At 41.3% G+C, this 16,448-nt stretch overlaps 3 protein-coding genes across 3 annotated transcripts; all 3 read left to right on the plus strand.

The window, feature by feature from the left end:
- Positions 1–1,670: 1,670 nt before the first annotated feature.
- On the plus strand, positions 1,671–7,340 carry LOC112222970 (ubiquilin-4). Its single transcript, XM_024385857.2, is given in 12 exon segments — positions 1,671–2,037; positions 2,998–3,149; positions 3,252–3,403; positions 3,537–3,799; positions 4,117–4,275; positions 4,378–4,399; positions 4,402–4,602; positions 4,762–4,901; positions 5,030–5,113; positions 5,269–5,384; positions 5,631–5,811; positions 6,041–7,340. Coding segments are annotated over 12 exon segments (1,770 nt in total). The 5' UTR covers positions 1,671–1,890; the 3' UTR covers positions 6,194–7,340.
- A 1,109-nt stretch (positions 7,341–8,449) lies between these two features.
- On the plus strand, positions 8,450–10,071 carry LOC112222969 (ragulator complex protein LAMTOR2). Its single transcript, XM_024385856.2, has 4 exons — positions 8,450–8,651; positions 8,820–8,982; positions 9,245–9,334; positions 9,520–10,071. The coding sequence occupies exons 1-4, from the start codon at positions 8,584–8,586 to the stop codon at positions 9,574–9,576; spliced, it is 378 nt and encodes a 125-aa protein (XP_024241624.1). The 5' UTR covers positions 8,450–8,583; the 3' UTR covers positions 9,577–10,071.
- Positions 10,072–10,435: 364 nt separating this feature from the next.
- On the plus strand, positions 10,436–16,257 carry LOC112222968 (ras-related protein Rab-25). Its single transcript, XM_024385855.2, has 5 exons — positions 10,436–10,776; positions 13,821–14,016; positions 14,685–14,878; positions 15,353–15,433; positions 15,710–16,257. Exons 1-5 carry the CDS (start codon positions 10,740–10,742, stop codon positions 15,835–15,837), a joined length of 636 nt encoding a protein of 211 aa, XP_024241623.1. The 5' UTR covers positions 10,436–10,739; the 3' UTR covers positions 15,838–16,257.
- Positions 16,258–16,448: the final 191 nt, after the last annotated feature.

Below are 16,448 nucleotides of genomic sequence, written 5' to 3' on the forward strand. Positions count from 1 at the left end.
CAGTTTAGGTCACGTGTCAAACTCATTCCACGGAGAGCCGGGCTTTCGCTCCACCCTTGTACTTGATTGACTAATTAAGGTTAGTAATTAGAATGAAACTCCCTTGACCTGGTTGTCTAGGTCTTGATTGAAAGGAAAAAACATATACCCGCAGACACTCTGCCCTCCATGGAATGAGTTTGACACCCCCGGTTTAGATAGTATGCCTACAATGATTATCTACACCAGGGGATCCCAACCCTTTTCACCCGGGACCCCCTTCCCCCTTCCCCCTGCGCGCGCGCCACATCAAAATGTACTTTCATATGATAATTATTATATCAAATCAATATTTGCGCATAAAGGCGTTTCCACCGCCATTTCTCGCGTAATTAATTTTACCGACACAAAAAAGATCCCACTATATCCAATGAACAAATTATCTGTTCGCGTTTATAAAATTGAAGCCTTCCTGAAACATCCTGTTTCCATCACAGCTTTCATTAATATTTTTTTTTAAATAAGATATGACTTTAGGTAAAATGCATTAGGGTCATGCAGTGCTTTGATTTAGTTATTAGGCCTAATAGGCTGTTATTCACATTCTAAACCTAATTCTCATGTCATTAAAGAATTAAATGAATGCATGTGGGATTTTATGCTCATTGCCGCACGAAAAAAATCCAATAATTTAAAGGGCCAATTTGCAGTTAAAACAATAACAAAGTAGACACCCCAACTCTGTAATGGTATGGTAAAAAAGCTGAGGGATGGGCCAGGAGAAATATAACCACTCTCACATTCATAAACATGATGGTGCAAGGACTGACCATCCATGATATTAACATTTTCTTTTCAACCAAGTTTTTAGGATGCAGTGTTTGTTTGCATTGTTTACAAAAATTGTTCTATATTTTGGGTTTTGATAGGGTGTGACAGTTAAACTAAGATCATGAGGCATAAATTATATTCTTCAAGAATCAATTTATATAATTCATTCTTAAGTCCAAAAATGCATGTAGCAACTACAGATTGCCCCTTTAAATATAATATTTAAAGTATTTACCCACTTTTTTTCTCAGCATTACAATTTTAGATTTGACAGTGTTGGACCAAGGATTTACATCTGTGTTTATATACATCATTGAGTAGCACACATACATTTTAGTGAAATGCAATGACACCCCCACACCACTAGACTTCAACGTTGCAAAAACCTCAGGTAATACTGCTTTCATCTCAGCTTGAGAATCTTGTTAGCTAGTTTTGTGATGTAGTAAAGATTGTTTATTATATTGACAAGATAGTAAAGTGACCGCTATAACAATGGAAATACATGTTCTCAAAGATGGAAGGCGGGCGATGTGAGAGCAGGTGGGAACATTCTAGCCAATGAAAGGCCCGAAACGAGTGTGTACAACAGGCTATAGAGATAGATAGAGGACTCATCTTTGTATGTGCGATTATAGTGTCTGTGACAGCGCCTTTGAGGCTATCTACATTTTAAAGTAGTAAATTATCTTCTTCATCGGCTAACTGCTCCCAACTCATAGGAATCCCCACCTAGTTGACCGCTTTAATGGTAGAAGTCCTCAATATGGCAATGTCCATGCTTGAACGTATATATGATGAGTCCTTTATCTATCTCTATGACAACAGGCACAACTCCGATATGAAGTCGTTTTTTTTCCAAAGATGCCGAAATGCCACGTCCGTACACCATTACGAAACTTCTATTGATAAAATAATCCCCCACATAGCAAATAAAATATACAAAATTTTTGTTAACCAAATTTGACACTCAATGACCATACAAACTAATCGTATTTTCGTGGACATATTTTGGGCTGAGTAAAACCTCTCGATTCACCTCTTCCTCTCTAGATGTAGTGAATTTGAAGAGGAGTAAAGATGGCGGAGAACAGCGGCACAGATCCCACTGTGGATTCCAACGTTGTTGAAAATGCTGCCTCAGATGGGACCATGATCGTGGTCACGGTAAAAACTCCGAAAGATAAAGAGGAGATAGCAATCTCGGAGGATTCTTCTGTCGCACAGGTATTCGCATTTATTTACACAGTCAGTTATGCAAGTCATGCTGTGGCTAACAAGCATACATCGAAGTTAGCTAGCCAACTTGCTAACTATTACCTAGCTAGTTTACGATGTTAAGTGGGAAGAATTATCCCAATTAGAATTCTTTCTTTTCACCTCGTCCATTTCCTTAAATCGGTAGTTTGATTCGTGTTTTGCACAATCGGCAATGTATAAATACATATATAACAAGCATGAGCTAGCTAACCACGTAACTAGCTAACGTTAGCTTGTGAGCAAGCTAGCCAGCTACGTTTGTCGCTGTCAGTCTCATCTAGCTAGCTAATTTTAGCTGCGGTCAGGCTAGCTGATAACCGGCTAGCCAATGGAGGCTCCGGCCATTGCGAAAGCCAATTGGGAAACTGGTGAGTATAATTTGTGGAACGTTCCAACAGGAAACAACGCATACAGTAGCATGATCAATTTAACTAGCTGCCGAATAGCCATCAACTCCCAACGTAGCTTATTCTTAATGTTTGTCCACCAGAGTGAGGACAGACGTTTTTCTGAGTGAATTTTTTTGTGAAATAGCCCACACCCTACCCGGTATCTTATTCTGCCGATATACAACTTTGTATGCGTTGTTTGTGGGCAACCTTGTTATGGAACATATTCATGTTGGAAGGTTCCACAAATTATACCCACCCTCTGGAATCTGATCGTAATCTTACGGCTAGCTACATGGTTAATGCTGTATTTGGTGACTTCCTAAACCATTAACATTTGACCTCATTGTTCTTATAAAACTAAAAGCATCAGCTAGTAGATTCACGTAGTTCGCTAGCTAACGATAGATTTCGAGATAGCTAAGCCAATATAACTTTAAAAAATGTTTTACCAACACTGAATACATTTGGGTGTGTATCTATCCTCTTTATTCCCATTTGTCTTCACCGGCCACTTCATTCTGTCTCTTGCATACAGTTTAAAGAGGAGATATCCAAAAGGTTTAATGCCAAGCAGGACCAGCTGGTGTTGATTTTTGCTGGCAAAATCTTAAAGGATGGAGACACACTGAACCAACACGGCATCAAGGACGGACTCACTGTTCACCTTGTCATCAAGACTGCTCCCAAGTAAGACGATTTGCTTGCCCACTATTCTAGTAACCCCATTGTATGTGTGAGTGATAGATAATGGGAACATTTAGGTTGATAATGACCTTGCTTTTTCTCCAGGACCACAGTTGGTGGCACATCCCAGTCCTCTGCATCCAGCTCTGGGACCCCCCAGGCCAACAGCAGCATCAATCCTAGCGCAGTGCCCAATGCCAGCACAACACCAGGCACTGGGCCTACCCCAGCCTCCACACAGCCACCCAACTTACTGAGTTAGTGACCCAGTCCCCACTAAACCATCTCACTGAAAGACGACCATATCGCCTTACACCTACTCAACATCCACACAACTAGGCCTTAACCTATATCCTTCCAGTAATCCACCGCCCCCTTGTGTCTGCATAGGTGGGTTTGGTGACCTATCTAGCCTGTCAGGCATGGGCATGGGCTCAGCCAACTTCATGGAGATGCAGCAGCAGATGCAGAGACAGCTGATGTCCAACCCGGAGATGCTGTCTCAGATCATGGACAACCCTCTGGTGCAGAACATGATGTCTAACCCAGACCTGATGAGGCAGATGATTGTGACCAACCCTCAGATGCAGCAGCTGATGGAGCGTAACCCTGAGATTTCCCACATGCTCAACAACCCTGAACTTATGAGACAGGTCAGGTCTGGTGCTCAGATGGGTCCTTTGCCCAAGGTGTAATAGACTTGGTTTTGGGTTATCATTGTGTGTCTTGTCTTTACTTGAATCCCTCTAAAAAAACAATGCTTGAAGAGCATATTACTCCAACCATTTTGCTTTTTTATGTAGTTAGCTTGCAATGTAGTTTAAATGTAAAAAGGGGTCTATGTAACATTGCAAATGTACATAGGCCCAAACCCTTAAACTAGACCGCACCACTCTCAAAACGGTGGGTGGAATGGATGTGAGGAGGCTCATGCGCAGATGCATAATGTTAACTCCCTTCCTCTCTTCAGACCATGGAGTTGGCAAGGAACCCAGCCATGATGCAAGAGATGATGCGTAACCAGGACCGGGCGCTTAGCAACCTGGAGAGCATTCCTGGGGGATACAACGCCCTCCGGAGGATGTACACAGACATCCAGGAGCCCATGTTCAGTGCCGCTAGAGAGCAGGTAGCTATTATTCCTGCGAATACCATATGTAGACAATCGTCTTGAATCAAGTCCGGTTGTGTGACTTAGTCCACTTTCCTTTTTTTTTTTTTTTTTTCATAGTTTGGAAACAATCCCTTCTCTGCTTTGGGGGCAACTTAGACTCTGGCGTGCAGCCCTCCAGAACAGAGAACAGGGAACCCTTACCAAACCCATGGGGACCCCCTGGAACATCCCCCTCAGAAAGCAGGGGGACTGGCGCTTCCACGACGACAACCTCCTCCGCTGGCGGGACTGCACCCAGTGCCTCCAACCCCCTGGGCATCAACGCCTCTGGGCTGGGCAATGGTAAGACCACTACCTCAAACACTTTCACCTTTTAGTCAATCTGCAAAACTATATTTCCCTTTACATCTGTATTAACATACCACCCTTGAGTATAACCCTTGTTTTGCTGCTTAGCTGATTCGTCTGTTTCTCCCATTCCACTCCCTATAATCTGTCCAGGTGTGTTCGGTAGCCCTGGCATGCAGAGTCTGATGCAGCAGATCTCTGAGAACCCCCAGCTCATGCAGAACATGCTGTCTGCGCCCTACATGCGCAGTATGATGCAGTCGCTGGCGCAGAACCCTGAACTCGCCTCGCAGGTCTGCACAACTTTATCCCTCTCTGCAGTAGGATTCAGAAGTCCTGAATCATACTGATAAGATGAATATTCTAGGCTATTTTGTGTGACGAGTAGAATCATTGCTTAATCCTTTACTATTTTCCTCAGGCAATGCTGAACAACCCCCTCTTTGCCGGAAACACCCAGTTACAGGAACAGTTGAGACATCAGATGCCGGTCTTTCTCCAACAGGTCAGATTTCTATCTCCAGTTATGCACTTTAGTTCCACATAGTGACAAAAAAAGGAAAAAAGAAAGATGACAGAGTGTTATGGAAGGCATTGAGTTTCTAACTGTGACTAAATGGAACATCATTTGGATTGACCAAATGGATGGTTATTTTACAGATGCAGAATCCTGAGTCACTGTCCGTGATGACTAACCCCCGGGCCATGCAGGCTCTCATGCAGATCCAGCAGGGCCTGCAGACCCTACAGACGGAAGCCCCCGGGCTCATGCCCAGGTACTGTACCATCTGTTATCCAGTAGATGTTTACTGGAGAGACTCGTGCTTTATACATTTGATTTTCTTGATGATGCCACTTTAACTTCTTTAGGGCAGTTTATCTTTAAAATTGTGTGAAATACTTGTATGTTTGATTTTTAATTATGTGATTTTCTGTTTTGAATTTGGCGCCCTGCACTTTCACTGGCTGTTGTTGAGGTGGGCCGAATATCCCAGAGAGGTTAACTATGGTTCTTCTCCTAGTTTGGCTCCTGGTGAGATCCCAGTGATTCCTCCAACCACAGGAGGCAGTGTGGCCCCAGAAAACCTTCCTCCCCCAACACAGGGCTCAAATCCCACCGCTGCCACTAACCCATCCCAGCAACAGCAGCAGCTCATGCAGCAGATGTTACAGATGTTTGCTGGGGGAGGAGGCGGGTCATTGGTATGTCATTGAGCTGTAAACACAATTTCTGACTTTCTACTTGGTAACTATACTTTGTTATTGTCCAGTGGGTTAGCATTAGCTTTGTGTTTCAACTGGCTTCATTGACCTAAAACCAATTAATACTGGCACTGAGACTTGTCTCCTAACAGTCACTCAAATAGGACCCTCGCAACATTTTTCATGCAGGCTCATATAGAAATGACTTTGGCTATGCTCCCTTTCACAGACCCTAACCCCGGAGGTGCGGTTTCAGCAGCAACTGGACCAGCTCAGCGCCATGGGCTTCATCAACCGCGAGGCCAACCTGCAGGCCCTCATCGCCACAGGGGGAGACATCAATGCTGCCATTGAGAGACTGCTGGGCTCCCAGCCCTCCTAACTCCCTTAGCCCCCTGAGATTACCGGGAGAGAAGGGTTAGGGAGGGGGGGTGCTGGAGTGGGAGATGACAAATGAACACAGTCCATCACAGTCTGACAAGCCCCTCAGATAGACTCAATTGAATTCCAATTACTATTCATCTCTTTGGCTGATCTGTGAATCGTAGGAAAGATATGGGGGCAGGAAGTGGGTGTTCAGATTCAAGTTTCTATTGGAGAGACCTCATATCAACCCTGTGGAATGATGACATCGCTGCAAAATGACGCCACCACTAACATGACTACTTCCTCTGTTGACTATGGGAGACTATTTCTGAAATGACTGTGCCCATTTGCTGGAAATGCATGAGGTTGCCAACTTAACCCATCTTAATGGATTGTGTTTAGCCGGTAACAAGTTGAAATTTGGAGGGATGTGAGTGTTGAAATCATAGAATGAGGGATTCCTCTGACCTTTTATTTACATGAGAGCCTGCTTGTTTTTACTTAATTTCACTCTATCATGCCTGATTGGCTAGTATTTATTATAGGAGCTGTAGAAGTTACCTTCTCTTTTCTTTACCACTCACCTTCAGTTTACCTTCTGCTTTAAGAATTTCTTGACATTTTGATGTGTTCCTTCAAAACTGATACAGGCTGTTGGACTCTCTGTTTGAGCACTATAGCACCCCTGGTTCAGCTGTTTGCTTACACTTTCAGGTTTTTTGGAAGGGATGATTTTCAGATTGGAAGGTCAAGCAAGGTAGCTTGGTTAACTCTGTAGTTAATGCTACATTGAGTCAATGAATGCTATTGAGTGTAAATTCTTCAACAGTTTAGGCTCTGGTTAAGTGATCAGACCTCAATGTTTTTAATCTGAGCAATGATAAAAATGCAGACACCTTTTACGTTAACCATTTTGTGTATTTTCATACAAGCAGTGGTGTAGTGCCTGATAAAAATGTATGTATTGGTTTCAGCAATATATTCCAAAATAATTTGTTGAATCTATAATGACAAAGTGTACTAATGGCATAGAGAATTATTTTTCTTAAACCCATACATATTAGTTGCAGTACCTACAGTTAAAGAAAATCTGTTCAGCTCTGCCTTTTCTTGGAGTCCCTTCACTCTGTTATCTATTCTAATAATACCTTTCAAGAAATGTGCTCAAGTGTGGTGGTGATTCATTTAGTTCAAAAGCATGGTCTACACTAGTAGTCTTCACTTCTGATCCTGGAGGGATGTACCCTATGCTGAATTCAGATGATCAATCCTTCTCAAAATGCACACTTTTTCATCACACCTCAGATTTAAAAGCACTAGACTGGACTGCAGTGAGAAATATGGTGGAAACTCCATTTAGCCCAAGCTTATGCCAATCCACACCCTTTTGGCAAAGTAAAATTGAAATTGAGTGCAAGCCCAGCACAAACACATCTGATTCAGCTTTTCATGATCTTGATGAGTAGTTAGTGTTGTAGACTTAGCCAGTTCACACTGACTGCAACCCTCTAGGACCAGGTGTGTGATTAACACTAGTCTATGTTATGAAATTACATGAACTTGAAATGGATGATTTGTTCAACGTGTACGGGATTTGTTGTGTGTAGTCTGAGAGGTGGGAAAGTTAGTGGTGACCATGCATATTTGGTAGCTCATTAAAGGACCAAGCTTGAAAATATAAATTGTGAACTGTAATAAACATTTAAGTATCTTAATGGAAATTAAGCTGTTTTAACATTCACCAGAGTGGAGCTTGGATTCATTTATGTTCCTCCATGATGACCAAATGAATAATAAGCATGGATATCTTAGATCTTCAATTTATAATTTCATATAACTTTGAAGATCCTGGTCTAAAATGGTAGCTAAAGGAAAACTGTAAGTTATAAACATGACTGGCTAGTTCAGTCTCATCAATTATGCTTGGGCTGTGAAGTTCAAAGCAATGCTAGTGTTAGACTCATCCGGCCTCTGCAAAGAGATTACTCGGGTAGCTATTAAGAATTTTTAACTGATATGCCATTTTGTTCCTTTCAATAATGGCAATTAGCCAGAGTCAGGATACTGCAGTTAACTCTGTTCTTCTAATACAGATTCCCCCCCAGTCCTCTTACTCAGACAAGTGTTTAACATCTCAGGAGCAACATGAAAAGGATATCAATTCTATAATTGGGGCAGATCTGAGCTGAAAAGGTGCACTTTGAATATATTATTCCAGTGACCGGTTTCAATCGTCTGGAACGCACCCACTGCCATTCCCATAATGCATTACGATTTGTATCAGGAAGTTGAAGGAGTCAGCTGACTGGATTGTGTTGTTGTAGAAGAAGTCACTGAACTGGATGATAAAATACACTTCATAATTTCGCCTAAATTAATTGCTGCAAAGTATTGCTCACTCCAACCATGTTGCGGCCAAAAGCATTGACGCAAGTTCTCAGCCAGGCAAATACAAGCGGAGTACAAAGCACACTGTAAGTACTGAGTGGCAGAGGCACGTGAATATAGCGTTATTTTCTTCTAACTAGCTAAATCGGTTAATTATTTGTTCTTAAGATGACTTGTAACGACAGCTACCTACATGGAGGTAAGTCTTAGCTAACACTTTCTCTGGCTAATTTATTTACATGTTCTCCCCGCAGATTGTTAAATAATGAAGGGTCTCTTTTGGCTTACTCTGGCTATGGGGACACTGACGCTCGAGTGACCGCTGCCATTGCAAGCAACATCTGGTCAGCCTATGACAAGAACGGGCATCAAGCTTTTAACGAAGATAAACTGAAATTCATTCTGATGGATTGCATGGTTAGTTTGAACTATATGGTCTAGTTACCATGCATGAACAAAATGTTTGTTACATCATTCTGCCTTGCGTTGGTTATTCATTGAGTATCACAGTCAGAGGCTCCAGAGAAATTAAGCTGTATGCCCGATAACGTTAGTTAAATAGTGGTAGAAAAGGATGACCTAGGCTATTTGGCAGCTTGGGAGGTAGTACCACCAAAGGTAAATTGAAATTCAATGTACATACATTTTTATCAATTCCTTTCTTATCTTATCTTTGCAGGAAGGCAGGGTGGCCATCACACGGGTAGCTAACCTACTGCTGTGTATGTATGCCAAAGAGACAGTGGGCTTTGGAATGCTTAAAGCCAAGGTGAGGAAGAATACTTTGAGTGTGGATGACATTGGTGTGCAAATTGTGTTGTATTTGAAATGACAAAACACCAATGACTAATTCCTGAAGAGAACAAGTATGTATGTCATTTAAAGAGCCATGAGCACAGACCATGTCTGCATACCATACTAAGCATATATCTCCTGTCTGTATGGTATTTCTAGGCTGAAGCGTTGGTACTGTACCTGGAGGAACCTTTAACCCAAGTTGCGGCATCATAGGGAAGTCTGGCTGGAGTGTTGTCTTCAATTTTGCCTCCCGTGATAATACATGAACACTTGTTGCTTATGTGAATGCTTCACCTGGTCTTCATGAAACGCTGCAGTCTGTGTATGAATGAACTGAGTATTTGTCTTCTGATTACTGTATTTATACTCCAACTTAATGCTTGAGTTTAGTAATTTGGCCGTTTGTGGCATGCAGTTCAAATGTCAAGTTCACACATTGTGTAAGGCGGGCTATGTAAATCTTCAATGAATTTCACTGCCTGTAAGAGGACTCCTTTCTCAACTGTTGAAAATGCTGACACATTAACTTGAAGGCATTTGCTGTTTACCCTAGTCAGAATATTACATTTGTCTGTTGCCACGCAATAACATTTATGATATCCTTTTGTAACAGGCTATCCATAAACTCTGTTTTTTTTTCAATGAAAAATCAATACGTATTTGTCTTCAAAGATATGAAATACATAAAACCATTTGATTCATATGTTAGATTTTTAGTTCCAGGGGTACTTATTGTTGCTGAACAGACCTAATATTGCATTACCTTGTCAGTTGTTTGACAGTATTGTTATTACTGAAAAATATTTGTTTGTCAATTCAGAACTTTATCAATACTGTTTCTAGGTCCCTTTTGCTGTTACTTTGTGTTCCTGGTTTGAGATTAACAGAACCAGGGGTTTATTCATTAGTTGCATACCGTAGCAAAACGTTTTGCAATAAATTAGGTTCTATTTGACAGGTAGGTCCTGTGAATACACCTCAGAGGAAGCAATGATTGTCTTTCTCCATGTAAAAGGGATAGGGAAACAGTAATTTCCTGAAGACAATAATTTGGTTTGTCCAGCAGGTGGCATGTATCTATTTTTTTCATACAGTTTCTCATGTGGTTGTCCTACCTGTTCAACCTGCCATAGATTTACACCAAGCCACTCCCCCAACCCCCACCATTCCTCAGCAGAACTACCTGATGACACAGCGGAGCAAGTTCCTTGTAAACAATCTAGGTTTCTATTAAACGTAGAGGGGGACAGGTGACTTGCAAAGTGTTTGTGCGGCTCTTTTAAATCTGAAGATTAGGGTGAGTGGCTTCTGGGGCAGTGTCATCTTTCCTTTCTCCCCTCACACTCTTGAGAGCTGGACCACTGAAGGTGTACCTCATGGGTTCAGATGAGGCCTACAACTTTGTCTTTAAGGGTGAGTCCTTGTTCTTTCACATTTAACAGATTGATGTTCTACATTTACATAATGTAGCACACACTCTTATTCAGTAGTGATTGCATACAAGTTCAGACTTTTTTGCTTACTGGTCTTTTATGGGAATTGAAATCACAACCCTGGTGTTGCAAGTGCCATGCTCTACTAACTGAGCCACCATGATGATATAATGTATATGTCAACAGAGTGACTCTGAAACCTACTTTGTTTGTAGTTAGAGCTAGTGCAGTGTTGCTCAGTACAGACAACCATTGAATTATGTTACTTGGTGTGTGTGTGTGTGTGTGTGTGCTAAGTGCCAGCACAGTATCAAAAGCACACCGTAGATTGTTAGTAACACATCTACCACACAGAAATGATGCAGGTCACTCCCACCTGTGTTGAAATTACAGAAAAAGTCTAGGGTGTGTCCTGAAACAGGGCTGTAGTACAGGGCGTCTCAGAGTAGGATTACTGATCTAGGATCTGTTTAACATGTTCGGTCATGATGAATATGACTGTATGAACAGATCCTAGATCAGCATTCCTACTCTTAGACGCTTTGTGGATACGAGCCCAGGTCTAGAAGTTTTATCCATTACTTTTAAGAATGCATCTAACCTTGAGGTTCATTAATATGCTACTGTTGGTATTTTACAAGTCAAGACAGTGCTACTTCAAGAATGTTGCTATTTCTATGAACTTGAATGCTATTTCTGTATGTAACTGAATACATTCTTGACCTCCAACTGTTATTGTGGTGAGTTTCACAAGCTTGTCAATATCATTCCATGAAAACACACATTCCTGAATATTTGATCCTATCACTCTTTCCATTATGTCTATAGTCACACCAGAGAAGCATGTGTACTGTTTCACTACATGACTTACTAAGTCCTATATGCTACAGGCATGGTAGAGTAGGTGGTGATGTGCATGATGAGGTGAAGTGATTTGTCGATTAGGGAAACAAGAAAACCCAGTTAGTTGGGCCAGGGGATGTTGATGAAGTTAAATTTTGTGTTTTCACTGAACCATATGGAAGTTTCTGCCATTCATTCTGGAACGAAGGACTAGGCCTAATTCTACTATAGCTTTATTTTTGAAACCATCCAGACATCATGAAGTAAAATCTAAATGAGTCCCTGCTTTGATTGTCTAAACGTAAATTAAGCTTTTATATGTAAATAAGTTGAGGGAACTGCTCAGTCATAAATCAATTCAAGTAAATCTGAATTATTATTAAATGAGGAGTTTTTTTTCCCGCAACTTACTTAATACCCTTTTGCCTCAGAACAAAGTCAAACCAGGCCAGTAAAGTGCTTCAAGGCCTCTTATCCTATTTGCCATGGAAACCAGGGATATTGTTTGCATAAGAGGTTACTGAGTATGGGAGGGGGAAATGGCAACATTTTCATCTCACCTAATAAAAACCAAAAGCAGAACAATGATCTGCCAATGGAGTGAACAATTACCCAAAACAAACCAAAGTAGAACATCTCGTAAACGTTCTGTCCTGCTGCCTGTTTTACACCTCAGGTTAAATCTAAACTGGGTTCGGAGACCAGAAACTGGATAGTTGCTTTAGAATGTAAGTCTGGGAACATGAACAGGCATGATCCCAACATTTTTGCTTTTGACAAATATCTTATTGCCTGTTAAAAGCTCAGCATGCAGGGAAGATCAGCATGCAGGGAAGATAAACAATACTTGCTAATCTTATCCCCACTAGTGGTTTGGAGGGCAATAAATAGAATATGTATTAAAGGTGACCGTACTGAATAAACATGTCACTTTTTTTTTTTACCTTCTGCACACTGCCTTTTATCACATTCTTGGTTTCCTTAGATCTTTCTTGCTGGTGCGCCATGGAACTTGGATGCTTATCTTGGTTCAACTCACATTCTCATGGTTGAGATTAAAGCAGAAATTGGTGTTTGGCTCAGCTCAGTCAGCTGTGTTGAAATCATGGTGTCATTGTGACAGGTGGTCATATTTTCCTATATGTTTGTCAAGTAGGCCAAGGCTGGCTTTCTGAGTCAGCTGCTCACACTCTAGAAGCAAACGCATGAGTCACTGAAACATATAGGGGGGCATCATTGTTCCTTGTACCTCTTATGTTTGGACTCAGTATTGCTCACAGTAAGATGGATAGAGGGAAGTCTCAGTATGAACTGTACCACCTGATTTTATTAGTTGCTTCCTCTTTTGAAGGCCTGTTTCACTACAGGAAATTCCCCAAGAGCAATGCAATAAATCTCCCCCCCCCACTCGCTGGTTCTCCTTTGGTTCTCTTCAACAACTGACCTCTCATCACTGTATATACTACATATCTCTTAACCTATACAGCGTGATAATAACATATTAGCTCCCATTTCCTAGATGATAATTAACACGAACAAGCATGATAATTTATTTTAAAGACACCTGAGCCATGATTTTGATGCTACTTCTCAGATGGTTTGTTCTACATTCCTCACTTAACATAATTGTCCCAGTAACTATTTGCACAGGTGTGGTGCTGTTTCTGTCATAGAACACCGTTGTGAAGAGAGTCCTAATGATATAATGAGCAGCAGACTAAGACTGAGGGTTTAGGGTAGGGTTAGTGATATTGAGTGGGCTGTTTGAGGACACACCTAGGCCTCACCTAAGAGTTATGCTATTTGCAGGAAGTTCAGGGAGCAGCCTTATTGTAGTTATGAGTTGGTGTTAATCAATGGGATGACATGAGCTAGATTCTAACAGTAAAGACAGAGAGACATTGAAGAATCATTGTTTTTGTGTGAAAAAAAAAACATTACTTAACTCTCATTATTGTAATTCCATATGTGTGGTGCCCTGAAATGGCACCTTGAGGTTCTACACCTGATACTATTGTGCGTCTGCACTATGGCAATATAAAGTGTTCTACATCTAGGATGAAACACCTAGTCCCCTTCATTAACATAATAGAGACTCACGGGGGATGTAAAGCACATATTCAAACATGTTTCTGGTGCACTAGAACTCATGCCTTCCTCTCCCCCACCTTTCTTCTCCAGTGGTTCTCATAGGTGAGTCTGGCGTTGGCAAGAGCAACCTGCTCTCCCGCTTCACCAAGAACGAGTTCAACCACGACAGCCGCACCACCATCGGGGTGGAGTTCAGCACACGCACAATTCAACTGAAAAGTCTCATAATCAAGGCTCAAATCTGGGACACGGCTGGGCTGGAGCGGTACAGGGCCATCACCTCTGCGTGAGTAATCTGGGTGAAACTGTGGACCCACGTACACACACACAAAGGGACCATTTCTCACTATTGTGTGGGCATCTTGGGTGGTATTATAGGCCCAAACACTCTACGTGGAGAGGCACTGGTTTTACACTTTGCCCAGAATAAACAGCAGGTTCACTGTTCCAGTCATTTACTACTTGTGCATTTTGGTCTAAATATCCATTATGGCTGGGCATATTCAATACACATCCAGACCCAAACCTGTTTCTTCTCTGACTTAAGGAATTCCTGACTTGTTCTTTTGTAAAGACTCTGGAAGGGTTACTGGCATGGAAACACGTTTCAAAATAATAAAACTGTGTCCATTCAATTTAATGACATGGAAAATCTGAGGATATGTTATACCACAGCAGGATTAATTCTTCTCTGTCAAGAGTTTTGTAAATACTTTACTGAATAATTCCCTCGTGCACATTTCCTTCCCTAGAAATGTCTTTCTGCAATCAAAAACCAAGTCTATTAGAATATTACAATGCTTTTGTCAGTTCAATGTATCGTACTATGGAGGCCTACATGGCATTTCAAGAGAAAAAAGGGATATGGATACTCAGAGGGTATCACCCATCAAATACTTTATAAATATGAATAAAAACATCAGGTTACATATTTTTTTCATATTTTCTCCCTAGTTATTATAGAGGAGCTGTCGGAGCGCTATTGGTCTATGACATCACCAAGCATCTGACCTATGAGAGTGTGGAGCGCTGGCTTAAGGAGCTATATGACCATGCAGACCCTCACATCGTAGTCATGCTGGTGGGCAACAAAACTGATCTGGGGTCAGAGCGATCAGTGCCCACTGAGGATGCCAAGGACTTTGCAGGTACAGCTGCCAGGACTCTGACACCACGAAAATATCCTAGGATAATAACAATGACTCCATTGTAATAAACATAATAAATTGCATGAACTTCAAACTTCAAAATGTTGTTCCCTTATATAGTTAATTGTGGTTTTGCCTTGTTAATATACTAATATTCACAACAGCCAATAGGCCAATAGCCTTTATTGGTCCAAATTTGTGGCTTGAGCAGTGCTTGACTTGGGATCTGAGTACCGCCACCGCAAATGTTCTACTGCTTGAGCGCCTGTTCCTCTTATAGAATATTAGCTCAAAGGTATTGTTGAGCTCCTGCACCTACTGTAAAAATAAACAGTATCAGCACCCAAAATGAGTACCAGAACCTATTTCAGTCCATGTCAAGCACTGGGCTTGAGTCACTAGTTCATCCCAAATTTGACAAACCTACATTTTGAGAAAATACTCAGTAAACACTACCTCTCTTGCTCTATGCAGAAAAGAATGGCCTATTGTTCTTAGAGACATCAGCCTTGGAGTCCACAAACGTTGAGACTGCATTCCAAAATGTCCTTGGAGGTAATTGACTTTTATATATTTACAGTACCAACCCTATTATTGATTTGTTTGTTTTTAGCTCTCTAGCTAATCTTGTTTTTTGGTGTAAAAGTAGTGCAATCAATGCTCAGTAATTAATCAGTTAAACTGAGTGGAAAGTTGGCATTGCAGAACAAAATGTTTGTGCCACGTTTATTGCTTTGTGTAAGCAGTTGTCACTGGCAGTTTGTGGTCAATGTTTTTTTGTCACTGTTTGTTGCACCAGAATTCACACTATTCCTGTGCCTCTTCCATCAGAGATTCACAGGAAGGTGAGCAGTAAAGAGGTGACCCGGGGGTCCATTAGTGCCGTGTCTCTGGCCAGCCCCGTCCCCAGAGCTGCAGGTGACCCTGAAGAGAAGAAGCCCTGCTGTAGGAACCTCTGATGGGACAAACCACCCCCTCATGTGGAATAGAGCACTCCATCTTCCTCTAGTTAGTGTGCCCAAAGGGTGCAAGCCTGATTGAAAAGAATGATGCTGAGCAAGACCACTCTGATGTGACATAGTTACATGTTGGCAGACAGAATGAGTTTTCCATTCCTAAAGATGATGTAATGTGTATGTACATGGCTGGGGGTACATTTTCCCCCCCAAAGAATCCAGCAATCATTTGAATATAAAAATATATCAAACAGCATTTTTGTGTAAACTTCTAAGATTCAACGTTGCTTAGGATGATTTTATTTTTAAAGGTAGTCAACTGATGTACAGAATATTTGCATTTTTAGTGACTGAGGTTGGACAACATGTGCCAAAACCATGTTTTTACACAAAGCTTGATTAATTAAATTTGCTGTCACTGTTGTTTGTGCTCTGTTTACTTAAAGTACAGTTACATGTATTTTTTAATCTTTTGCTTTAATTGTTCCAAAACTGCGTATTCTTATTGTGGTGTGATTTTACAACAATACAGGAATATTTTTTTGCACTCAAATGCCAGGTTCATTATTACTTGCCTTATAATTATCACTTTTTACATTTTATTTCCTTCACAA

Source organism: Oncorhynchus tshawytscha, linkage group LG23 (assembly GCF_018296145.1).
Source record: "Oncorhynchus tshawytscha isolate Ot180627B linkage group LG23, Otsh_v2.0, whole genome shotgun sequence".
In the NCBI taxonomy this organism is placed as follows: domain Eukaryota; kingdom Metazoa; phylum Chordata; class Actinopteri; order Salmoniformes; family Salmonidae; genus Oncorhynchus; species Oncorhynchus tshawytscha.

Bases quoted from the DNA above. Each gene is read 5' to 3' on its own strand.
- LOC112222969 (XM_024385856.2), top strand. From the start codon at position 8,584: ATGTTGCGGCCAAAAGCATTGACGCAAGTTCTCAGCCAGGCAAATACA. The intron at 8,652-8,819 runs GTAAGTACTGAG...TTCTCCCCGCAG, and splicing joins AGCGGAGTACAAAGCACACT to ATTGTTAAATAATGAAGGGT. The intron at 9,335-9,519 runs GTGAGGAAGAAT...TGGTATTTCTAG, and splicing joins TTGGAATGCTTAAAGCCAAG to GCTGAAGCGTTGGTACTGTA.
- LOC112222968 (XM_024385855.2), top strand. From the start codon at position 10,740: ATGGGTTCAGATGAGGCCTACAACTTTGTCTTTAAGG. The intron at 14,017-14,684 runs GTGAGTAATCTG...TTTTCTCCCTAG, and splicing joins TACAGGGCCATCACCTCTGC to TTATTATAGAGGAGCTGTCG. The intron at 15,434-15,709 runs GTAATTGACTTT...CTCTTCCATCAG, and splicing joins ATTCCAAAATGTCCTTGGAG to AGATTCACAGGAAGGTGAGC.